The sequence below is a fragment of the Oryctolagus cuniculus genome, chromosome 9 (genome assembly GCF_964237555.1).
Source record: "Oryctolagus cuniculus chromosome 9, mOryCun1.1, whole genome shotgun sequence".
In the NCBI taxonomy this organism is placed as follows: domain Eukaryota; kingdom Metazoa; phylum Chordata; class Mammalia; order Lagomorpha; family Leporidae; genus Oryctolagus; species Oryctolagus cuniculus.
Window position 1 is genome coordinate 106889138 of NC_091440.1, and position 26824 is coordinate 106915961.

The 26824-nt window shown below is 44.6% G+C and overlaps 1 protein-coding gene across 1 annotated transcript; it reads left to right on the forward strand.

Annotated features, from left to right (window-relative positions):
- The first annotated feature begins 2465 nt into the window (after positions 1 to 2465).
- On the forward strand, positions 2466 to 12608 carry TMEM52B (transmembrane protein 52B). Its single transcript, XM_008259646.4, has 5 exons — positions 2466 to 3163; positions 5623 to 5666; positions 7338 to 7376; positions 8310 to 8479; positions 10708 to 12608. Exons 1-5 carry the CDS (start codon positions 3065 to 3067, stop codon positions 10950 to 10952), a joined length of 597 nt encoding a protein of 198 aa, XP_008257868.2. The 5' UTR covers positions 2466 to 3064; the 3' UTR covers positions 10953 to 12608.
- Positions 12609 to 26824: the final 14216 nt, after the last annotated feature.

Sequence of the window (26824 nt, forward strand, 5' to 3'; positions counted from 1 at the left end):
CTGGCTCTCGGATACTTTGACTCAGTAAATGTGTGTTGTTTCACATTGCTTCGAAAGTAACATGGTCATGTGTTATATGGCATTAAACTGAATACATCTTGTGACAAACTGAATCCTTCTGTTGCATTTAACTCTCCTATATCTAATCCTCTGGCTCTCAATGCCTCTGAGGTTGTCCCTTAATACCTATGCTGTGATCTTGGTTCATGAGACAGTTCCCAGTGGAGCCCCCAGAGGTTTAAAAAGGAACTAACTTTGTTTGCCATCTTTACTTTTGAAGGCATGGTTGTGATCCAATCCACTGCACAACTCTTTATAGCTTGATGTTGATGCCTCAGAGTAATAACAGTCTTGGCCTCTGTTTCAGTGGGGCAAAGAGAAGAAAGGACAATGTGGCTCACTAACTTGGGCAAGGTCAAAAGGAGAAAAATCAAACAAGCAATTATTTGACTATGCTTGTTGTAGTAGTTGTATAACAATTCCTGGAAGCATGGGCCAAAAAAAAAAAAAAAAAAAAAAGCCCTCCATTGGTTCCACTCCAAGTCCTTAACAACCTGGATATGAGTTAATGATTCACAAGCTTAATGGAACCACACAAGATTGTATAGGACTGTCCTGACATCAACCCATCCACCCCAGCTCCCTGGCCTCCTGTGTCTGCCCAGTATATACCTTCCTAAGCCTTCTTGCCTGACTTGTCTTTTCTCTCGATCATTCCCCATATGGAGCCTTTGATAGAAATTTTAACAGAGTTAAAATTGCCACAAGGCACAATCATTTTCATTAGGATTTTTAAAAAAAGTTTTATTTCCCTAGCAAATAATCTGGTGGGAAAATAGGAAATCTAGGAAAGAAAAATAACAAGGCCATTAACAGAATCCTATTTTGTTAGGAAGCTGGAGGGCAGAATGATGATGGCAATCATGTGGTGGAAAAGTGCAATGGGAGAGAGGGTAGAAATCATGTTAATTGGCAAACCTGTTTGTGCAGGTCAAGGCTGGCAGAGCTGCGAGAGGAGATGGCCAGGTTAGCAAGGGCAAATATTCAAGAACTGGAATATTAGGAGAGCTAAAACGTAGATTGGAAAGGAATTAGTATAAAAATACACAGGAGATGCATAAAGGATGTTAACCATGCAGCATATTGTAAGGGAAGATCTTAGGTAAAATTGAATGAAAATCAAAATAGTGTTAGCTAACACATGAAATAGTTGTTATCAAGACTATTATGTGCATCTAATACATACTGGCTTATTTAATCTTTATAAGCCGATTACTCTGACAATGTTATCATTATTACCCCCATATGATATGAACTGAAATTGAACCAACAGAGAGAAAAAATAACTTGCTGAATAACTTGCCAATAAGTGACAGAGCAAGTACTGAATCCCAAGCATCCCTTCTGGGAGCTGAGTCAGGATGCTTTATTGTCTCCCTGATAAGCCACACAAAAGAAAAGGTTTATGGTGCTTTTACGCTTGACTGAATAGAAACATTCCATTCCAGGCATCTTCTGGCCTTTGGTTCCATTTTCTCTAAGAAATACCATCTAACTCGAGTCAGGCAGACATCCATTCCTGCCTTGTAAAGGACACATTAAGTACTGGGGAGCCAGCACAAGGGTCTCGCTTTCCCTGACGTGAAAAACACCTCCCACTCTGTCAAAATTTTTATGGAAATTTGGAAAACATGCTTCAACCTAACCCCAACTGTCTTACTTTTTTAGAAAAGGAATGTTAATGCTCCTTACTTCTGAAACAGGTTTTAAATAACCAGTATCATGCCAGGGTATTCTTTCACTATTTGTTTTCCTCAGCTGAGAAAAAAATGTTTATATTCGCCATTCTCATATCACTTTGTCATGCTCTGTGTGCCCTTGGACTACAACCGGTCTCACCCAGTGGTCTCAACAAACCACTCAGTATCATTAGACTTTTCATAGTTAGGATCTGAAAGGTGCTTTTATTCCACTCTTATAAGATAGATACTCAATGAACAGTGAAAATTAACATTTAATGATCTTATGAATTGCATTGTATTAAGCCAAAGATTCCTTACTTAAGTATAAATTTTTGCAGTCTCTATTTGTTCCAATAGATATGTTTGTGTATTTTCTGTCTTTCCATGGGTGCTTGTTTTCACTATGACCTTAGGTTTATTTTCTTGAGTGCAAAATTCCTTTTTCAATCACAACACCACTTTGCCAGAAAAGAGAATGAGAGAAATGAACAAAGGAATAAGTAATTTAAGAAAACCTTATACATTTTTGGAAGCCAGTTTTTAAAAAAAAAAAATGTGCCTATCTGCCTCACTTGCAGGTGTTGATGGCAATCAAGTCAGGGTGGAGGAGGACGTCATTGACAGCACCTGGAAATTCTAATTTTCCAACCTGATTACTCCTACCCCAGTGGTTAGGAATAAATGATCCAGAACCAGCAGAGTTGATTATCAACATAGTGAAGGAGAAGGTTTCAAAGAGCAAGACCGGGCCGTGTTAATCACATAGAGAGGGGGCGAGCGGAGACTGGCAGGGCAGCCTTCAACCTCCTCCAGTTATCCTGGAGAGTGGCAGTGAGAGACAGGACGTTACTAATTTTCTGATGACAATGAGAACATATATTTTGTCATCATCCATCAGCTTTTGATCTTCCTCAAAGCTCACTTTCTCATCACTGACTAGAAAAAATACTTGATTCAGAGGACAAATGTGTCCTTTTTGACTGGTTTCCTTTTGGGGATAGTGGGAGAAAGAAAGTTAAATAGAAAGGATTTACAACTGGAAGGAAAGAAAGAAGGCAAAAAGAAGCAAATGCGCTGATCATAGAAACAAAGGAGAGGGGAGAGAAAGACAACAGAAATTAAGAGCTAGAGAAAGTTAGAGGAGAGAGAGAGAGAGAGAGCAGGGAGAGACAGAGAGAGAGCGAGAGAGAGAGAGAGAAGGAGGAGAAGAAGGAGAAGGAAGAGGAGGAGGAGGAAAAACTGACTTACTGCTGAGAAAGTTTCTCTTCTTAAGAATTCTAGGTGAAGAAGTCACACATGGCTCACAGCATGAAAAGGAGGCAATGGACATGCAGCATGTGATCCTGGAGAAGCAGGAGTCCAGACCCATGGGAGTCAGAGCCCAGGCCCTGGTGGCCTCTGCCCTGGCATCTTTCATCCAGGTGAGTTCAGCTGTGAACAGGCAGGAAGAAGGCATTTTCTCCCCCCTCAGATGCATCAACTCCCAAAGAACCTGCGAGAAAATGGATGGGGGCAGAGGGGAAGATGTACATAGAACCTGAGAGGCCATGGGAAAAAGGATAACAAAGTTTCCTTACAGTCACAGAGTCGTGTAGGTGAATGGGTGACTAGTGGCAATGCCAGTGGAAAGGGGGACAAATACAGTGGCCATCTCGACAGGCTATGCCGCTTTAGAACACAACCTGTGTGTATACTTCTCTGAGCGTCTTATCCATCTCACAGAACCCCAAGTAAGTGATGAAAACTCTGCAACTCCCCTAAATAGAATTTCCTATGTCAGCCTAACACATCCTGCGCAGCTGAGATGCCTCCAGTCCAGGAATGTTAAGAAAGGAAGGACTCTTTAAAAGCTCTCTGAACCCTCTATTTCTCCTGACTATTAATAGCAGCCCCTCAGTAATTCATCAGAGAAGAGGGGTTCAGAATGGTGGTCAAGGAGGAGTTTCTGTAGCCGTGAACTCTAGCAAGGAGAGCAAATGAAGGAACTCAATGGTATCCTATTCCTGTTCAGCTCTTGGCCTAGAGGGTTTTGTCTGTTTTACTCTGATATACTCTTGAACCAGCATCTGAAAATCCACTTTTTCTTTATTTTTCCTGTATTTTATTTTGTTTCTTCTTCTCTTCTCTTTCCTTTTTGAATCTCCATTTCTCCTTCTTTGGGCTTTTTGCAACAAGTGTGAAAAGTGACATTTGCCTTCCGGGTTCTTTAGGTTTCTCTCACCTTTGGTGAAGAAAGTGAAACAGTCCCAGGGTTGGGTTGAAGAAACAACAGCTGATAGCGAGGGGTTTCTGAAATGTTTTCTGCCCTAAATCCTTTCACCTGGTATGTGCTAATAGTGTGTGTCCCCCACCCTGTCTCCTCCCAACCACAAATTTCCAGTTGGTCCAAATCCCTATCCCCTTTTAAGGACATGTGTCATTGCTTTCCTGAAACTCCAGGCCATTTGTGTTACTGGAAGACAGAAAGGACTTCTATGCCTAGAGAGGTCTTTGAAGGAAGTCAACTGAAATGCAAGGTGGAAGGAGTGGAGGGACGAGACAACAATGTCAAGGGATTGTCACAGCGAACTCGCCTCATTCTATTAAGTCATTCAACACAATTATGATGGAATTTGATTTGAATTCCAACTACCTCTTTCTTAAAATCATATGCCTTAGTCCTCAACTTTCCAAAATAAGGTTAACTATACCCATTTACAGCATTATTGTGATGGGATGTTGTGAAATAGTGAAAGTTCTTAGCAGTTTTATTGCCATATGGTAGTCACACCTCCCCCCCACCCAGCTGTTTGCTATACGGTGAGTTATTAGCATAGTGAGGGGGATGAAAAAAGATCAGTGTCATAGAATTCAATTTGCAACTGGGCAGGAACTAGGAGGATGAAAACAACATCCTAAAGGGAAGATCAGAAAATTTCTAGGACAAATTGATATAAATGTTTGCCTCTCATTTACAAATGCGTGATACTCACCCTCCATCAACATAACAGATGCCAGGGAGCTGTGGTTGGCACAGCAGTTAAGACATCATTTTGGGTGCCTGCATCCCACATTGGAGTGTGTGGGTCTGAGTCCTGGTTATACTCTCAATTCCAGCTTCTTGCTATTGCACACCCTGGGAGGTAGCAGGTGATGGCTCAACTAGTGGGGTTCCGGCCACCTATGTGGGAAACCTAGATGGACATCTTGGCTCCTGGCTTGAGTGTGGCCCACCCCAGGTGTTGTGGGCATTTGGGGGGTGAACCAGTAAATGACAGATCTCTGTCTGCCTGGCTCTGTCTTTCTTTCAAAATTAAATGAAATAAAAAGAAAACCTGTGGCCGGTGCCGTGGCTCTATAAGCTAATCCTCCACCTGCGGCACCGGCACCTGGGTTCTAGTCCCGGTCAGGGCGCCGGGTTCTGTCCCAGTCGCTCCTCTTCCTGTCCAGCTGTCTGCTGTGGCCCAGGAGTGCAGTGGAGGATGACCCAAGTCCCTGGGCCCTGCACCCACATGGGAGACCAGGAGAAGCACTGGCTTCGGATCAGCACAGTGCGCAGGCTGCAGTGCACTGGTCACGGCGGCCACTGAGGAGTGAACCAATGGCAAAGGAAGACCTTTTCTCTGTCTCTCTCTCTCACTGTCCACTCTGCCTGTCAATAAATAAATAAATAAATAAATAAGAAAACCTCCACAGATTAGGTATTGCTCTTCTGGGGACTCCCAGCTCAACTGCAGAAGTTCACAGGCTCAGGAGGGATGACTACAAGGGACATAGATGTGGACTGAGCCTCATCTTTACGCCTTGGTCCAAGAGAGCACAGCCCTGAGAGGTGGGAGGCAAGCTGCTGAGCACAGCAGATGAGACAATTTCCCTGTCTGAGACTCTTTTCTTATTCTAGCTGCCCGGGGCGAGATGTGAGGAGAACTGTGCCACTGCAGACCCGTAAGTATCTGAGCGCGCAAGCAGGGAGGAAGGAGGGGCAGACGAAAACACGGACATTCCGACAAAGGTCAGGATGTCATTCGATTGCTAGGACTTCCCCTTCTGTCTTCATAAATGGGCATCCACCTACCAATCTCATGGACGTGTGTGTCATCTTGAGTGCTCAAAAATAACGCTGCTGAGAGTATTTTTTTTCCAAAGCTGATCTCATCCAAGCAAGCACAAGTAATAATCTCAAGCTATATGGTCAGAGTGGATTACAGACTTTCTCAGCCATGCTTCTCAGTGACTCACCACGACCGTATTTAGTCACTAGCATTTCTATGTGCTGATTCCCAGTGTAGCATCACTACTTCACATCTCCAAAACACTTCCACGTTTTGGAGTCCTGTTAATATTTATCGTAGGCTTCACTTAGCTATGACTTGGATGGAGTTATTGAATCGAAACCTGTCACAAGTGGGTCTTAGGCAGACAGAAGACATAAAGGCTGAGCTGCGAGTGCTTCATTCTGCTTTGAGGAATTATTGAAGACAACAACCAAAAGGAAGTGGAGATAGTTTGAATTAAAGACTTGTTCCTGCTGAAGGAAAACACATATTTACTGCGGGAACAGTTTCCCAGTCACGTCTGTTGAATCCGGGGGAGATGGCGGTGGCCTTAACACTTCAGCTTGTGCACGTCAGGCCTTCCTGCCTTACGTTCGTGCCCTGGTGTTTTGGACATCTGCCACCATGGAAGTGTCTTTTCCTGGAGAATCAGGATCTGCTGTAGCACTAGAGGGGCTTCGAACAGTCGAGGAATGTGAAAAAATCGAGAGGAGTCATTGTTTAGTGGAAAAGCAAGCTCAGTTTTCCACGAACATGTGACCAAAGAGAAGATAAGAAAAACAGATTTCAGGTGATTGACGTATCAGAAGTATTATTAAATGAAAAAATGTAATCATTTACAAAGAAACACTTCTTTGCTTTCCCTCCTACTCCTGATCTTATCTTGCACATCTTCTCCCAGGAAATTCTTATTTTTTTCATCTCTTCAGAGAAAACTTACAATTTCTATGGTTAATTCCAATTATTTAAATTTTTTCATGGTGAAGTTAGTTGGTTTCTACTTTTTCCTCCTTCCTGTTTGGTTTCATGCCACTTCTGATCGCAGATGTGAGAATTTAAGATTTTTAAATGGGGGATGTGTTGCAACAACTTGTGAAACAGAAATTACAAACTTGCTCTTACTGCTTTCACACTCTTCACTGACACTCTACTTATGTTTACATATGACCTCAAATACATACAGACGTTAATGTTAACCTCTGTCTTCAAACTCAGCCTTTGTGAACTTGCATTCTAAATTCTTTCTTGTTAATTTTCATGCTAACTGTGTAAAATGGTCATGAATCCATTTTCTATTAACATTCATCAAGATCACCACTTTTGTCTGTTTCATGATGATTTTGAAAATGATTTGCACGATGCCATCTATAGAATAAAACACAACTTGAGGCAGATGTTTCACAGAAGATTCAGCTAGTCACACTGAGGTTTGGACAATATGACTCGTGATGCTTTTATTATAATAAGATATCATTGTTATATTGTATCTATTTCCCTGATTCTGAGCTCCAACAGAAATTTACTATATTTTTAATCTAAAACAATTATGTTTTCTCCATAGCTGCCTGACCACAGACTGGGTCCATCTCTGGTATATATGGTAAGCTTCATTTGTAATGCCCAGAAAGATATTTTATTTCTCAGGGGTATTAATTATTTTTAAGCATTTAAATACATTGTCAACAGGAAGAAAATATATGAGATAGCTTCCTACTTAGTAAAATTTCTTTACTTCATCACTAACCTGTATGATAAGTTTAATTTAGTGCAAAAAATGTTGAAATGCATGCAAGGGGTCTTCAAAAAGTTCATGGAAAAGACACATTGTGCAGAAGTTATGCATGGATTTCAATTTTTCGCACCCAAATAACCATATATTTTAACTATATTTTCCCATGAATTTTTTGAAGTTCCCTAGTAAATCTGCTGAGATTATTTCAGTGAAAAGGCAACTCCTCAAATGTCTTATTTGTTCTAATGAACCGAGTTTGTCTTGTTGACAAAATAAAAAAAAGATATATGTCAAAAGATATAAAATCAAAAGGTATATAAAAGGAAAGCATCAGAATTAAAAGCTTGTAATTTTTCTATAAAATATTCAAACAAGAATCAAAATGCAGGAGCAGGCATTTAGCCTAGTGGTTAGAGGCACTGGTTAAGTTGCCGAGATCTCATATCACAGGGCATGGGTTGGATACCTGGCTCGGGCTCTGTCTGACTCCAGCTTCCTGCTACCGCAGATCCTGGGAGGCAGCCGGGGTGGCTCCACTGATCGGCTCCTGCCACCCAGCTGGGAGACTTGGATTGAATTCGGGGCTCCTGGCCTTGGTCATTGCCGGCATTTGGGAAGTGAAGAAGCCAATCAGAGTGCTCTGCCACTTTCTGTCTCTCTGCCTCTCAAATAAATTGAGAAAACAAAAGGGGGGAGGGGTGGGGAGTGGGAGAGTCAAAACACAGATAGGAACGGCTGATCGCCGTTAGTTAGGAGGAAGCCAGAGCACAGAGCTCCCGTGTGCTTCGTGGGCTCTTGCAGGTTGCTGGTGGTGATCGGCGCGCTGCTCCTCCTGTGTGGCCTGACTACTGTGTGCTTCCGCTGCTGCTGCCCCAGTCGCCAGCAAAGTGGGGACGACAGGAGCCCGCCCCCCTACGAAGTGACTGTCATCGCTTTTGACCATGACAGCACTCTCCAGAGCACTATCACTTGTGAGTACTTCCACCTGGTGACGTGGGACCGAACCCGATTTAAACGAATGAGCCGGAGGGTACACAGGTGCAGAACTGCTGATGGAATAGGTTTAGAACTCAGGGCGGCTTAAACTTCTGGAGGCCTGCTGGGGTGGTGACCCACTTTCTCACTCATGCTGCATTCCCACTGTTGGGCTGATGATAGAGTGAAAGCAGAAGTGAAATATTGGAGATAATATTGGAAATGTTTTATAAGCAGGAATTACCCAGATTATAAATAGTTATTTTGCTAAAACTGAGATTTGCTCTTTCAAAATGTCGTGGATTTGGGGAAAATCTACATTTTCTGTCATCCGTGCAGTCGCATACACTTTCAGTTCTCCAACTCTTGATACACTAATGTTTAGCCCCACCATCCCTCTGATGATCATACATCTCCTTTTAGCCCCTTCTGTTCTAGTCTTTCTGAAAATTGGGGAGGCAATGCCAGGCAGAACACCAGGTGGCAAAACGCTGTGGTGTTTCTGTGGAAAAGAGAACAGTGAGACGTGTGTGGCTCGCCTCTCCCCCTGCTTCGTCACCATTATCCTGAAGAAATGACACATAAGGCAGACAGAGATACTCCCAGGGAGTCTGCAGGATTGGCGGGTGGGGTAAAGGAATCTAAGTCTGGAAGCGGAAGGGAAAGGCAGGGTGTGAGATAGGGGAGCACAATTTAGATATCAGAAAAGACAACCCTTCTGGGGTCTGGTGTGGTGGCTTAGTGGGGGAAAGCTACTGCCTGTGATGCTGGCATCCCATTTAGGAGCCAGTTTGAGTTCCAGCTGCTCCACTTCTGATCCAGCTCCCTGCTAATGTGCCTGGGAAAGCAGCTGGAGAGGGCTCAAGTAATAGATGCAAATCAGAGGATGGCACAAAAAGACTGTTTTAAAATATCACTTTTCTGGCTGCTGCTGTGGTTCAGTGGGTAAAGCTGCCATCTGCAAAGCTGGCATCCCATATGCATGCCGGTTTGGGTCCTGGCTGCTCTACTTCCAATCCAGCTCCCTGATAATGCCCTGGAAAAAGTAGAGGATGATGGCCCATGTGCTTAGACCCCTGCCACCCCTGTGGGAGATGCACAGGAAGCTTCCGAGCTCCTGGCTTCTGCCTGGCCCAGCCCTGTTCCATTGCAGCCACCTGGGGAGTGAATCAGCAGCTAGATCTATCTCTTTCTATATAACACTGACTTTCAAATAAATAAATCTTTTTATTTTAGTTTTTTTTTAAATTTATTTGAGAAGCAGAGTTACAGACAAAGATAAAGATCTTCCCTCCACTGGTTCATCCCCCAAATGGCTGCAATGGCCAGAGCTGGGCCAATCTGAAGCTAGGAGCCAGGAGCTTCTGGGTCTCCCATGTGGGTGCAGGGGCCCAAGCACTTGGGCCATCCTTTGCTGCTTTCCTAGGCACATTAGCAGGGAGCTGGATTTTTTAAAATATTTATTTATTTGACTTGAAAGTCAGAGTTACACACAGAGAGAAGGAGAGGCAGAGAGAGAGAAAGAGAGAGAGAGAGGTCTCCCATCCACTGGTTCACTCCCCAGATGGCCACAACACCACAGCACTGGCCCTGGAGCTGGATTGGAAGTGGAGCAGCCAGGACACAAACTGGTGCCCATATGAGAAGCCAGCACAGGCTGAGGGCTTAGCCTACTATACCACAGCGGCAGCCCCCAAATAAATAAATCTTAAAAATGAAAAAGAAAAAGGAAAAACGAAGGGATCAAAAAGGAAAAGAGGAGATGAGGTTCTTCTGGCAGAGCATGAGGTTTCTAAGCAAATGCTGTAGGAGTGATAATGCATTGGAATGTTTGTTAAAAATGAGAGGATGCTAGAGCAGACATTTGGCCTGGTGGCTGAGCTGCTGGCTGGGACACCTGCATTCCTATCAGACTTCAGACTGGGTCTGGGACCTGGCTCTGCTCCCCATTCTAACTTGCAGCAGAGGTGATGGCTCAGGTGACTGGGTCCCTGCCACCCACATGGGAGATCTTGTTCGAGTTCTTGGCTCCTAGCTTTGAAGGGACCCAGCCCCAGTTGTGTGGGCCTTTGGGGAGTGAACCAGTGAATTGGTGCTCTCTCTCTCTCGGCCTCACAAATAAATAAATACATTTTTTAAAATGAGGGAGCATGAAGTGTGACGTAAGTCTCTGATGTCTGAGGATGTCACGTGGACGTCCGCTCTGTTCCTTCTCTCCTCACAGCCCTGCAGTCAGTGTTCGGCCCTGCAGCTCGGAGAATCCTGGCGGTGGCTCACTCCCACAGCCCCCTGGGCCAGCAGCCCTCCTCACCGGACATGCTCCCAGGGTATGAAGAAGCTCTGCACATGAGTCGCTTCACCGTGGCAAGGTGTGGGCAGAAAGCACCCGACCTACCCCCCACGCCAGAGGAAGAGCAGCTGCCTGTCGTGCAGAAGGAGAGTCCCCAGATGGAGCATGCTCCAAACTGATGGGAACTCAGACTTCATAAATGGGGTAGAGGTATCCCCAGAATCTGTAGGAATCTACAGAAAAATGGGATACTTCCTTTTCCTACTGTCAGAAGGTCTAGGGTGGCATCTAAGTATTAGTCTGTGAAAAAGATGGATTCTAATTCTTCACTCTCAGCCACGTGAGAATATTTCCTGACATGGACAGCTCCACCAGGGAACTCTCAGTCTATATCCAACGTGGTGCAGAATTTGCAATTCACTGCAAAACCGTGTCAACTACGATGAAAACAGGAAAGCACCAAGGGATCTGAATTCCTTCAATGAGTGTGTATAAAATTCCTTGACCCAAAAGATATTGCAATTTGTTTTTCTCTCTGCCAGTTGCTAGATTGTGATAAACTCGAGGAAAAGGATGAGGGTGTAGGATTGGCCACCTATATTAAGGCAGTGAACTCGCCCATCTTTTCTGCCTGAGAGAACAATGCAGGGTGGCTGATGTGGACAAAGAGAACACAGTGTGGTAGTGAAGGGCCAAGTACCAGCTTTATTTCATGGTCCTTCCCACCAGCTATAAAAAGCCCACCTAGAGTGCAGTAATTTTTCTGTTAATTTGTCAGTTCCTCCACCCTGAAAACACATATATGTGCACACACATATACACACATGCATGGAGACAGTCCCCCTTTTCCAATTTAAAGAAATGCATGGTTTTGCTTATTTGTTCCTTGCTTGGACCGCTCACACATCCATAGTGATACGCACTAGTCTAGGCTCTCACTGCCACCTGGTGGAGGTATGGTGGAAATACATTTTCTCCTCTGGACCGTCTGCAAAACCTCCTTGGAGCACTGAGTGCTACACTAAACCTTGATGAGATCCTTCCCAGAGCACCATTCTGTCAGGTACAGCAAAGCTATCCATTTGTCTATGGGACACTCGACTTCCCCAAAGTACTGCTATTGGAAAATTGAGGAATGTATTTAGGGGAGAACTACTCTCCTTAGATAAACACAGGTTTCTCATCACAGGATTGTTGTGAAGATCAAGGAAGCTAAATACAAGTGATATGACTTGTAAAGTATTATGCACTTGGACTTGTTATTATTCTTCTCATTGTCATCTCATCTTCACCTGATTGTTACGATTCCCGGGAGAGCTCTTGTTTGTCCTTTGCCAGCCTGTTATGTTGTTGCTAAGTCATACCTTAGGTGGCTTTATCAGTAAGTTGTTTGTCGATAAGTAACTAGAGATATAAGTGATTCCTTACAATTTGTTGTATGGAGAGACAGGGAAGACTTGAGACAACTGTGGTTTGTTAAGCAATGAGCTCTCGTGCTCAGGGGGGCATTCGGACCCAAGGACTGGCTGCTTAACACAGCACCTCATTGCATAAATTCTTGGAACGTGCACTCGGCCCATGCGAAGTGTGCCCTCAGTGAGTTTAACCTGCTGGTGATCTGGATTCGTACTGAGCCATTTATCAAATTGCCTCTGGAAGTTACTGAAAGAGGTGAACTGTTGATGGCACTTGAGGGGACCTTGTTTTAACACTGCTCATTGAATCATTGAGTCATCACGCATTCTGTCAAATACTCCAGGCTCTTTTGTCCTTTAAGACATCACAGACTTGAAGAAGTTACAATGTTGATCTGCATTAAAAGGTCTTGGAAGAAATCCTGCCTACGAGGTCTTATTCTGGAGCAATCTTTCTGCCTTACACCCTCCCCAACCCTTACCACCTTATTTGAAGTACAGAATTACTTCCATCCCTTTTCTGCTACTCTAGCCTACATTTCTCCTTACTGGTGTCTCTTCCTGACCTGCATCAGGTGTACAGTCATTACTACTTCTTAGCCACAAGGAGACTTTCACTCTCATAACTGTCCCTTGGCGTCATAAGCAATTAGCAGTTTTGTGGCTTCATTTATTTCTCTACCCAATCTAAGACACCTGTTAATCATCTCAATTGTTCTCGTTATTGCTTTTGATGTTTAAAACTCTCTGAACTTTCATCACACACATTCTTTAGGCTTCAGACACTGGTTCAGTGAAGCCAAATGTTTTCTCCCCAGTGCCGACCCTGCTGAGCGCTGCTGGAGAAATTCTCCCAACTCTACTGAGTTACAAGATCATGGACTCCAATACTACCTGAGCCATTTAGCACTCCTAGAGTTCCTATGGAAATCTCCCTATTTGTTTTCATAGGTGTTCAAATTTCAATGACCCTCTTCATATCCTGTACTCCACCATCAACTGATTAATTCTAGGCAAGGAAAGCCTTCAGATAACTTTCTACCCCAAAGCTACAAATCTCTACAGATCTGCACCTCTCTTCTCTTTCCTTTCAATCTCATGGAAATCAGCGTCTAAGTGCAGAGGTAGCAGGGGGCAAAGAGTGTGCAAGCTCGAGTCTCTGAGTCTCCGTCCTCACAGAGTTTACTTTGAAGCAGGGAATATCATATTAAGAAAAGCCAAAATAAAATGAGAACAGACTTTAAAAGGATAGAATATAACCAAGATGGAGATGGGGAACAACAGATAGGAGGAAACAGAGAACACCTGGAAAAGGCAGAGGGGCAGGGCAATGTGACATAGCAGGTAAAGAAAGCTACTGGTGGCAATGCCAGCATCCCATATGCGCACTGGTTTGAGTCCTGGCTGCTCCATGTTTGCTTCAGCTCCCTGCTAATGGACCAGGAAAACAGCAGAGCACCCAGGGACCTGGGCCCCTGCCACTCCTGGCTTTGGCCTGGTCCAGCTCCCATCATTGTGGCCATCTGGGGAGTGATCCAGCAGATGGAGGACCTCTCTCTCTCTCTCTCTCTTTCACCTTCCCTCTCCTTCTCCCTCTCTCTCTGTAACTCTGACATACAAATAAATTTAACAAAATTTAAAAAGAGAAAAGGCAGAGTGAGGGAAAAGCATATTCAAAGATGAGAAAATGTTTGGTAAAATTGAGAAATTGAAGAAACACTGGCATAGGGATAAGGCCACATGAAATGGAATCCAAGACTTAGAAGGGACTCTGGAAAGTTAGAATCTAGACTATTTTAACATTCATTGAGAAACCATGGAACAAACAAGCCATTGGATTCTATTTGAATTGCAAGATTGGTATGGAGGCTAGTTAGTGAACAAAGGAGCTGAGAGGTTTCCAGCTGTTTCCTTACCATAGCCCTGAACTGCTAAAACTCCAAACCCTTCCATGTTGATTTGGTACACTCACTTCCTCAGGGTGCACCTGAGCCTCCTCCATCATACAGAAGATGCCATGATGAACATGTGTTTGCTTAACTCCATATGAACACACCATGAAACCTTCCCAGAGATCATCTCTAATCCTGAACCCCATACAACCTCCACCTTATTTGCATATTCAATTAGGGCACCACTCCCAACCCAATAGAGGGGTGATCAATGGGAATGTGGGTGATTCTCCCTCATGCGTTTGCTCACACTTCTGTCTGAGTGAATACTTTTTCTTTAATCTTGTAAGATAAATCCTGCTCCCATTCTTGCACTCTATGTCTCTGCTGTGAATTCTTCTCTCATAGTGAGACAATAACCTGGAATAAATCCAGCTGGGGACCCACATACACCCCATGACTCATTATGCTTCAGAAGAGTGGACTGGTGTGGAGCAAGTATGGAAGTGAGAAGACCAGATAGGAGGCAACTGAAGAACAGAGGATAAGAGATGATTATGGAGAGGATGAGTATGGTGGTGATAGAGGCAGAAAGGGAGCTAAATGTAGAGGTTGCAGAGATTTATTGGGGATGGGATCACCAAGGCTAACTGATCAATGGCATTGGGAAATGTATTAAGGAAAAGGAACTGAAAGATGACTCCCAGATCATTTACCTGAGCTGATCCACACAACATGTAACTTTTTATTAGGTCTGGGAAGATCGGGGGATGACTACATCTAGGGTGGAAACAAGGCAGTGATTTCTAATAGAGAGGAAAAGGTGCTTGACAGTGAAATATAACAAGTTAAAACAAAGCCTACTATACTAAGCAGCAAGGAAAACTCAGATGTACCAAGGCAGCCATTGCAATAGGCTCAGTTCCCAAGTCTGATGTTAATGGTTAATGAATCTGTTCATGGATAATGGATTAAAGGTGGAGGCTTAATTCAATTGTCTTGTTGGAAGGTGTCCCAACTTTTGGAAAGTGCTTAGATTGGATTAAGTAGCGTTCCCAGTCTCTCTGCTTTCGGGCTCCCCATGTGATCCTTCCCCCTGCCATCCTTCTACCATCTACTACTCTCATCAGATGCCAGGCCAACAGGGCCACCCAATCTTGGACTCTAAAACCACGAGGCAAAATTATCCTTCTTTCTGAAGTAGCCCCTCTCAGGTGTTTGCTTTAGTGATAAAAAGCTGACGAATATCCTTGTCTGAACAGAAACTCCTGCAAAGCTTCAGGGCTGTGTCTCCTGTGATGATAAAGACACCTGAGGGGAGGTCTCTATCTCTATAGCAGGAGGGGAGACCTGAATGATGGGCCCACACTCATTTACACAAGGATGCCATGGACTCTCCTTCTGGGTGAACCTGGGTCTGAGAGAAGACTGGGTCCGGATGACTTGCTCCGCCAGGGGTTACAGCCAAATAGAACAGAACAGCGTTCCTTCTGGTGGTCAGCTTCTGGTCCAGGTCTAAGTCAGGAATTGCAGCCTCAGTGCTTATTGAGCTAGTCTTACTCGTGACAATGTTACCTAGGGCAGTGCCTGCCTGCTCTAGTTAAGTTACTACCTCCGCCCTCACATTGCTTCTCTCTGAGACTAGGCCAGAAGTTTCTCCTCAGGCTAACAGGCCAGGCCAGCTGGACCCAATATGGCTGCCTGAGCCAACTCCTTCTGACCTCAAACTTCATTTTCACCTAATGACATACCTACCCACTGGCATGACAAGAAACAGACTACAGAGGGGTGAAAAGTGGTTGCACCTGAGTTTTTGAGAAATCTCTGCTCATTCAAGAAAGACATGAGCATTCCTTCTCATTTCTGTTTGCCCTGGGTCTGTGGCTCTTCACCCCCCAACAGGTTGAGAGGTCAATTTGTGAACTAGGCTCTTGCTTCCTCATTCTTTGGCCACTGAATAAACTTGTGAAATTTGTTTGTTTTAAAGATTTATTTACAGAGAGAGAAGGAGAGAGATTTTTCATCTGCTGGTTCATTCCCCAAATGGCCATGATGGTTGGGGCTGTGCTGGGCTAAAGCCATGAACCTGGAACTCCATCCTGGTCTCCCATGTGAGTGGCAGGGGCCTAAGTACTCGAGTCATCTTCCATTGCTTTCCCAGGCACATTAGCAGGGAGCTGGATTGGATGTGTAAGAACCAGGACTCTGGCACTTATGGGAGATGCAAGGGTTGGAGGCTATGACAACCTGCTGCACCACAACACTGGCCCCAAACTTGTGCTGTTGATTCTCAGCTTGGGTTTCATTTTTGGCTCGATGCCACAGAAAAGACAAAGGACACCCTCTCTGTTGAGGTCTCTTCCTGCAAAGGAGGCGGGGCAGCATTATGCTGGTGACAAAGGAAATATCCTTACTAAAAGATCTGTTTAGTTAATACCAGAGATTACTTATACTTGAAAGTGTCAGTAAAGCAAAACAGGAATTATTCTGCAACTTTAAGGGGCAGGGGATTAAAACTGCCAAGTCTGGGGGCAGTGAACTTTTTTTCCTTTTCCTTGGGTAGATCAGATTGGCTGGAAAGGAACAAAGCCAGGTTCTAAGTGTGCCCTTGCGCAAGCCAACTGGGAAATAATGCCAGTGGGGGTAGGGATTGTCCTAAATATATTGAGGGTTGAACTGTGGGAAACAGTTGGCCGCTGTCTCTGAGCAGTGTAGGTCAGATGGCCTCCATCGGCTCCTCCACTTTGTCCCGGAATTGTACCATCTTCCACCTCAGCAATTCTCATCACTTCGAGAGTTTGGAAAGGGTGCCATGACATTAGTATTGTCTGAGTTGAAACCTGAAGGAAGGCTAAATTGTAAACATCAAATACACCTGAAATGATATGATCTCTGTATGAGCAAAGAAATTACATGAGGCTGTGACTCCTGCAGAATGGCAAACAGTCCAAGAGTGATAAGAATGAATCTGGAAATAAAAGTTGGCATCTTTTTATGGAAGTCATCAAATGCAGCTCTAGCAGTTTGGACTTTATTCTGCATTCTGTGAAAACCACTCTAAATATTTGAAGAGGGAAAAGGGATTCTGTAACTTTAAAAATGCTTGGTGCTGTGGCATAGAGGGTAAAGCCAACCTCCTGCAGTGTCAGCATCCCATATGGCACCGGTTCAAGTCCTGGCTGCTCCACTTTCGATCCAGCTCTCTGCTATGGCCTGGGAAAGCAGTGGAAGATGGCCCAAGTCCTTGGGCCCCTGCACCCTCATAGGAGACCCAGAAGAATCTCCTGGCTCCAGATAAGCATAGCAGCAGCCGTTGTGGCCACCTGGGGGAGTAAACCAGCAGATGGAAGACCTCTCTTTGTCTCTCTTTCTCTCTGCCTCTCTGTAACTCTGACTTTCAAATAAATAAATAAATCTTTTTAAAAATGCTTTGATTGTCACTAGAAGGTGCATAAAAGAAGGAAAATACAGAAGACGGGTGACCATTATGCATATTGAACCATCCCAAAGACAATATCTCTTTAATTTCTATGATACAAATGTAATTATAGACAAAAATATGAAATAAGTAGATTTAACTCTGCCTCTTCTCTATATTTCCGATTCCCAGTTCATCCTTCAATTGCTTGTGTGCCCTTTGGTTCTCACTGTCCCTGCTTGATAAGTTGTGTTAAGCACTGTATGTAAGTGCTGCAAATGTCGAGACTCTTCTTTCCAGTTTGCATATCAAACATACTATCAAGGATGGCTCTCATACTTTCCTCCCTTGCACTGCACTTAGGACCTGCTCTTCCCTGAAATATTGACACTAATTACTGTAGTGCTAATTGTAAGGAAAAGAGGGCAGAATGGTGCTGCTTCACACACAGCACCAAATGTAAGGAAAAGGGGTGTAGAATAGACAGGATACAGGAAAAAACACACAGCCAGAATTTATTCAGGGAAAACAAACTCGCAGAGATCAGCCAACTGCCAGCAAGTACACACACCCAAAGGACACGTGGCAGAGGGCCCAGACCCCAGCAGGCTGGGCCCTTTTATATCTTAGGTGGCCTAGGGGGGATGGGAGGCAGTAGGTGGAGATGAGCTTCTCCATACTGCTTTTTCAAGTTTGGCCCACTGAGTTCCAAACCTGGGGAAGAATGTAGGGGGTGGGGTAGGGAAAAACGCAGGATGTGAGTCTTTTGAAAGAAGGCAGGGATAACAAGAACCCAAGATGGTTGAGGCTGGTGTCCTTGTTCCATCACTAATGATCCTCGCTCTCTCCCAAAGAGGTTTAAATTCAAACTCAGGTGCCAGTGTTGTGGTGCAGTGCGTTTAACCATTGCTTACAACACCAGCATACCATACTGGAGCAACTGAGTGAGTCCTGGCTACTCCACTTCTGATCCAGCTCCCTGCTCATATGCCTGGGAAGGCAGTGCCCCTGCCACTCATGTGGGAGACCAAGATGGAATTTTGGCCTAGCTATTCTGGCTAAATGTGGCCATTTGGGGAGTAAGCCAGCAGATGGAGAATCTCTCTCTCTCTCTCTCTCTTCATCTTTTCTTATTCTGCCTTTCAATTAGGTACATAAATTTTTTTTTAAAAAAGGTCAAATTCAATAAATACCAGAATAGATACATGCAAATCCAATTTAAAGGAGACATTAGTTCAAGAGTCAAGTAATTTGTTAGTAATTACAACCATTTGAATGCTTTCTGTGGTTTGGGAGTCCTCCAAGGTTTCCTATGTTGACATTTAATCTCTATTGCAAGGTAGTAAGGGGGTGGAAACTTCATCTGACTGTGGGCTTTGGAAAACGCTGAGGATAAGGCCATTAGGGTGCAGTCTCCATGACTGAATCCTGATGTCCTTAAAAAAAGAGAAACAGAGACCAGACAGACACATGCCCACATACACACATGTGCTCTTGTCTCTTGCAGTGTGATGCCTTGTGCTGTCCTGGGACTCTGTCAACAAGGCCATTACCAGATGCAGCCTGTTGACCTTGGGCCAGGACCCTGGAATAAAATGAACCTGTTTTCTGTATAACATATGCAGTCTGTGGTGTTGTGTTATTAGCAAGAGAAAGCCGATTATGACACTTGTATTACAGAAGCCCTCTTTCACCAGCATCACCCCTACCTGTGCTACCATCACACAGCTGAATATTTCTCATGCCCCTCATTTTCCACATATGGCCAGTTCCATATTTTTATTAGATGAGTATCATGGGGAACAGCAGATAGGGCAGGCATTATGCTGTAAAATTCTAGCTGTATCTGCTACTTTCTATGCAACTGTGGTATGGTTATTTAAATATTCTGTGCTTCCCTTTCTTCATCTGTAAAATGCAGACATCTACATTACATTAGCATGTGAGGACTGTAGGAGTAAATAGATATACAAATAATCTAGGAAGCACATACATTAAAACAAGTATTAGTCACTTTGTAGACTGTCTTTCCCTTGTGTTAATTCCTGTTTCTTTTATTCCATATCTTTCATCTTGCTTCTTCATTTTGGAGTTGTTTTGTGAAAAAATTACATAAGTGTGGGGAGCAACTGGGAGCAACTCGGACTAGACTAAGTTACTGGAATTAAGACTTATTCTATGCATCTGCTCTCCCACAATATGGTGCTGGGAGAGGAGGAAACAGCTTCTACACAGCTGCCTCCAGTTCAACCAATAAACTGTAGTACCTGCTCCTGATTGGAGGAGAGCAGCATACTCGGCATGTGGGTAGCAGAGTTGGGATTGGTGGAAGAGGACTATAAAGGAGGAGAGAGACAACATGCACGAGGAACATCTATCTGAAGGAACACCTGAGCAGCCCCCGAGAGAGCCGGCCGGCGGTGTGCTGCTCCCCCGCGGAAGTGGGGAAAGTGGCAGGGGGAACCGCCCTTCCATGGAGGTGGAAGGGATGGTAGCCAACCCGGGAAGAACCAGCAGCAAACCCGGGGAGGGCCGAGCAGACAAAAGAACAGCGCAGGGTCCTGTGTCGTTCCCCCATGAAGAGGGGGAGCAACATAATGGTGCCGTGACTCGGATATGAAGCCTAGGCAGGGTTTAGTGTCGTTCCTCCATGAAGAGGGGGAGCAACACATGAGAAGTACAGTTTTGGTGACATTCGATGCCCTAGAATGTCTCGATTAAATTAAACAATATGAGGGAGCCATCACTGTGGCATTGCAGCTAAAGCTGCTGCTTGTGAGGTTGGGATCCCATATGGGCACGGTCCACGTCCTGGCTGCTCCACTTTCGATCCAGCTCCCTGCTAATGGTCCGGGAAAAACAGCAGAAGGTGGTCCAAGTGCTTGGGCCCCTGCACCCACCTGGGAGACCCAGAAGAAGCTCCTGGCTCTTGGCTTCAATCTGGCCCAATACTGACCATCATGACCATTGTGGCCATCTGGGGAGTGAACCAGAGGATAGAAGACTTCTCTCTGTCTTTTCCTCCTTCTCTGTAATTCTGACTTTTAAAATAAATAAATATTTTTTTTTGACAGGCAGAGTGGACAGTGAGAGAGAGAGACAGAGAGAAAGGTCTTCCTTTGCCATTGGTTCACCCTCCAATGGCCGCCGCGGCCGGTGCGCTGCAGCTGGCGCACCGCGCTGATCCAATGGCAGGAGCCAGGACAGGCGCTTCTCCTGGTCTCCCATGGGGTGCAGGGCCCAAGCACTTGGGCCATCCTCCACTGCACTCCCTGGCCACAGCAGAGAGCTGGCCTGGAAGAGGGGCAACCGGGACAGAATCCGGCGCCCTGACCGGGACTAGAACCTGGTGTGCCGGCGCCACTAGGCGGAGGATTAGCCTAGTGAGCCGCGGAGCCAGCTTAAATAAATATTTTTTAAAAATCCAATTCGAGGGCCGGCACCATGGCTCACTAGGCTAATCCTCCGCCTAGCGGCGCCGGCACACCAGGTTCTAGTCCCGGTCAGGGCGCCGGATTCTGTCCCGGTTGCCCCTCTTCCAGGCCAGCTCTCTGCTGTGGCCAGGGAGTGCAGTGGAGGATGGCCCAAGTGCTTGGGCCCTGCACCCCATGGGAGACCAGGAGAAGCGCCTGTCCTGGCTCCTGCCATTGGATCAGCGCGGTGCGCCAGCTGCAGCGCACCGGCCGCGGCGGCCATTGGAGGGTGAACCAATGGCAAAGGAAGACCTTTCTCTCTGTCTCTCTCTCTCACTGTCCACTCTGCCTGTCAAAAAAAAAAAAAAAAATCCAATTCGAGAGGTTTTCCAGAAGTTCATGGAAAATGTGTATTTTGGAAAAAAAAGTGCCTGAATTAAGAAAAAAATTTGCATCAAAATAAACGTATTTTTTCACTTTTCCACAAACTTTTTGAAGTATCTTTATAGTTTGGTTTGGTATAAAATCCTGGGAGAATACGTTTCCTTAAAATTTTGAAGACACAGCCAGGTTTACATAAACTCTGGCCTCCCTCCCTATTTTTGCATATGCTAATACTCCCAGATCTTGAATGTGGGACCTCTGACTTTATAGCTCTTCTCCCCCTTTTCCATCTCTTTGTTATATTGCTTTTCTTTCTAGGAAATGCCTTCAACTTTCTTCAAATACTTCTACTGAATTTTTCCTTCTCATATTTTCCATTTTTAAGATTTCTTATCTGAATCTTCTTTGTAGCTGATTTATCTCATACATATAAAGATTTTTCTTGTTTTCACAACCCAATTGTTGATGTTTTTATCTCCCTGAGTAGTCATTTTTTTCCTTCAAACTTTTTTTTTTTTTTAAGATTATTTGAAAGGCAGAGTGTCAAAGAGAGGGAGGGAGAGAGAGAGAGTGAGAGAGAAAGAGAGAAAGGGAAAGACCTTCTATTCACTGGTTCATTCCCCAAATGCCTGCAACAACTGGAGCTGGGCCAGGCTGAATTCAGGAGCCAACAACTCCATTTGGGTCTCCTATGTGGGTGGCAGACACCCAAGTCGTTGGGCCATCCTCCACTGGTTTCCCAGGCCCATTAGAGCAGGAAGCTGGACAGGAAACAGAGTAGCTGGGACTGGAGCCACCTCAGATATGGGATGTAGGCATCTCAAGTGGTGGTTTGACCTGCTATGCCACAGTGCCTGCCCCCTCCAAGTTGTTTTTCATTGATTATTTTACATTAGTTGTTTTCTTCAAATCCCTGGTGAACCTGGATTCCTTGCTCTCTGCTCAGATTTAAAACAGAAATGCTAAAAGGAGAAAAACATCCCACCCCAAATGTATTTCACTAGCACACTGTGAGAGGCTTATTCAGGGAAACTGCAGACCTGTGCACGCTCTGGAATGGCCCTGAAAAGCTCGTGATTTAATCACGAGGACAGAGCTTTTTTTAAAGAGGCCGGAGTGACCCTTTGTGCTTTGTCTCTGGCCTGTGAGGTTGGAATGAGAAGACAGCTGCCGATGAAGAAGTGGACCTCCACCAGACACTGAATCTGCTGACCTCTGCATCTCAGGTACCCCAGGTTTGAAAACCATGAGAAAGCTGCTGTTTATAAGCCCTGCAGTCAATGGTCCTTTGTCATAGCAGCCTGGACAGAGTAAGACATCACCCAAATTTCATCCCCCAAGAAGAAGGGGCATACTTCCTTTAGCTTACATGGGATCAATTCTAAGAAAAAAAAAATCAGATTAGTTTTGTGTAGGCCACCTAGACATTACCTGGAAAAAGCAGTGTGGATCCATGACTGGCAAGTATAACTAGAAGAACCAAGTGGTGTCAGCGGGGGAAGAGTAGTTGCCTTCAATACCATGTGTGTCCCCCAAACAATGAGCTGTAAGGGGACTTGTACTGTCTATTGAACAGTACGTCATTGTAAGTGCTATGACACAGGCAAACACACAATGCTTGGAAGCACCCAGGAGGGATACGGAACACAAACAAATGAGATAAAACACTTTCCCAGAAGGTGAGACCGGAACTGAACCCTAAACCCTGAGTGGTTTATAGAATTAGCTATGGGAGGGGGTAGTAACAGGAGAAAATGTTTTCTTAAGAGGAGCCTTTAGAAGATCCAGTGACCAGAAACAGTAACATACAGAGAAAGAAGTAACTTAGGATGCATGGAACAGAGAGAACACAGCGAATGGCCAAAAGTGAGAAGAGAGAAAGAAACAACAGCCAGGTCTTTGGTACTTTAATTCTAACTAAGAACTCAGCTTTCTCCCAAAGACCACAGAGAACTTCTGACCACTGAATGATATGAAGAAATGCCAATGAAATTCGGTTTTATTTCATGCATTCTGACATGAGTGAACTTGTTCCCCTCCCCCAATTTCTCTCCCCTAGTAGTGACGAGGACAAGATTAAAGACCAGCTAAGAATGGGTTTGCAAGACTGCATTTAGCACAGTGGTTAAGTTGTTACTTGGGATGCCTACATTCTATATTGGAATACCTGGATTTGAGGCCAGGTCCGCTTTGCATTACAAGTGAAATAGTTTGATCCATGTGGGAGACCTGGATTGAATTTGTGGGCATTTGGGAGAGTGAACCAGAAGATGGGAGATTTCTGTTGCTCTCTCTCTCTTTGCCATCCAAAAAAACCAAAATGAATTGATAAAATTCAAATAAATAACAATGGGTTTGAGTAATAGTAATGGGTCTAAGCACATCTACCATTTTTAAGATTGATTTATTTATCTGAAAGTCAGAGTTACAGAGAGAGAGAATGTGTGTGTGTGCACATGCATGCATGCATGCATGGAGAGAGAGAGAGAGAGAGAGAGAGAGAATCTTCCATTTGCTGGTTCACTCCTCAGATGGCCATAATAGCCAGGGCTTGGCCAGGCTGAAGTCAGGAATCAGGAGCTTCTTCCAGGACTCCCAAATGGGTGGCAGGGTCCCAAACACTTGGGCCATCTTTAACTGCTTTTACCAGGCCACTGGCAGGGAGCTAGATCGGAAGTGGAGTAGCCAGGACACATGTCAGCTCCCAAATGGGATGCTGGCATTGCATGTGGCAGCTTTACCCCCTATGCCACAATGGCAGCATCACAGTTTCATATATATATGTATATATATATATATATAAATCTATATATATGAATCTATCTATATGATTTATTTATTTGAAAGGCTGAGTGACAGACAGAGAGGAAGAGATGTATCTTCCATCTATGGATACATCGCCAAATGCCTATACTAGCTGCAGTTGGGCTGGGCTGAAGCCAAGAGCCAGGAACTCCATCCATATTTCCCACAGGAGCAGCAGGGACCCAAGTTCTTAGGTAATCATCCACTGCCTTTCCAGGTGCATTAGCAGGAAACTGAATGAGAAGCAGAGAAGGCAGGACTCCAATCATGAGCCAAATAATGTGGGCATCCCAGGGCAGGACACCTGCCCCCATCCACTTAACACTCTGTCCATCTAGGAATAATCTGTGGACTCTCCCTTCCAATCTGTGCAGAACTTTGTGACTGCTTTGAAGAACAGACTGAGACACAAGTGTCATTGAGGTGCTAACAATGCCAGGTTACAAAAGGTCATGTGTTTTCTGCTGAAAAAAATTTTTTTTTGAAATTTGCTGAGAGTCCCTAGCTGCTGTGGAAGTATTAATAAAATCTCAGTCCCTGTCCCTGGTGCCAAGTCAAAATAACAAGGTCAAAGTTTGAAGGTTAAGAGAGGAGAACATTTAATCTGTCGACACATGAGGGGTGAGCAGACCTCTGAGTCTCATGTGCAACTGCCCTCCTGAATGAGGGTGCTCTGAGCTTTTTAAAGAGGCTACAAGGAAGGAGGAGCTGGTCTAGTAAAATCTCGCACGCCTCTGGGGTCAGGTGCCAAGGCTTGTCACTAAATCAACGGCAAGGCATTCCCTCTCTGTTCCATCATGGTGGTCCTTGCGGCCCGCAGTTGGTGAGAATAGATGTAGCCTGACCAGGTTATCGTGCTCTGGTTGTCTGGTTTCTATGATGGCCATAAGGGCGTCAGTCAGCCTGGGGTCTACATACAGGTGTTAGTTATTTTCTGTCTCAGACCTGGAATTCCTCTAAGCACAACCTCTTGAGACAACACCGGCCACCAAGCTGTTACCTGTTAGAGAAGCCAATGACCTCATGAGTCCAGTGAGTAGAACCGGCAGTGCTGGCTGTACTGCTCCTTCAGTTCAGGGAGTTGGGGTGTCTAGGAGAGTGGGGTCTGATGGTATTGAACATCTGTATTCAAGGCACTATTTGGGGGCTCGGTTTCGGAAGAAGTCTGGCTAGACTACGCTATGCCAGGAGACCCATGTTGGGACCATAGAGAGAAGGTGGTAGCCAAGGAGTTCCCATTACCATAGCGCTAATGAAGCTGCCTTCAAAGAAGTCATGGTCAGACTAAACCAAGAAAGAATTGCCTCGCTGAGCCCTATTACCCCAGATAAATGAGCAAAACTTTTAGATGATATTACTGTGTCAAGCCACCATTTTGAAGCAGTTTGTTATACAGCAAGAGATAATCAGAACTGTAAGTCAAATAAAAAACAATCAAGACTAAATTAAAGTGATGGCAGTCGAGATGCAGCAAAGTGGGCACATTCACATGCTTAAGAAGGAAGATCCATCCATGCACAGTCCTGAGAGCAAGAAATATTCCCGGTGTAAGAGTCGACCAGTCTCATCGTGACAGTATTTGGCATTCGTTTTGTAGGTGACAGCTTATGTGAACATTCAAATGAAATAAAGGACTCTCTTGCTTATTCCAAGCTTGGCAAGTGGTTTTGGCAAATGATTGCAAGTCTCTGAACCTCTAGCCACTATATTCCTTATCAGAGGTCAACAAGTAGAAGCAGGAGTCCACCCCAGGCACTCTGATATGGGACACAGGCATCCCAAGTGGTGGCTTAACCAGCTGTGCCAAAACTCCCATCCCAAATGTGAGTTTTTAAAGTGGCATTTTCTCTGGTTAAAAGAGGAATCTGAAATGTTTTTATTAAATGTGTTAATTTATAAATTAGCTTCCGTATAACATTTTAAATGTCATGCTGAGAATAAAGGTAAGGAACACACTTTGGAAACTGACAGATTGTGTATTCTAAGATAAGGCATTGGCCTTTAGAAAAGTTGTGGCAGAAAGATTAACCAAAATTTCATCTCCAAATTAGTTTTTACATATTGTATAAGTTGCCTTTGTGCTTGGATATTTTTAAAATAAAGGTTAAAATCAGCATTTCAACTAGCTACGATTGTTCCCAACAACACTCTTAGCATTTTAATTGCCACCATAATTACCTTTCTCAACTGGATGTAAAGCAGTCCTCTAAAAGATTTACCTAGGTTTGAGTCAAAGCTAAAATGAATGAGTGGCAATTAAACTAATTGCAACTTGAAAATAAGGGCTGGAAATTATATACAATGTGATAAAATGATATGAGGATTTTCATATATTAACAAAAGAACAGAGGCTACCACTGTGGCAGAGGCTTATTAAGCTGCAGCTTGCCATACCGGCACCCTCCAACAGAGCAGTGGTTTGAGTCCTGGCTGCTCTGCTTTCCTTCCCGTTTCCTGCCCAAGTTCTTGGGCCTCTGTCATCCAAGAGGGAGACCTGGATGGAATCAGAGAGCGGAGAAGCAGAGAGTGAGAGAGGTCTTCCATGCACTGGTTCACTCCCTAATTGGTTACAACGGCCGGAGCTGTGCCGATCCCAAGCCAGGAGCCAGGAGTTTCCTCCGGGTCTCCCACATGGGTGTAGGGGCCCAAGGACTTGGACCATCTTCTACTACTTTCCCAGGCCTTAGCAGAGAGCTGGATTGGAAGTGCCACAGCCGGGTCTTA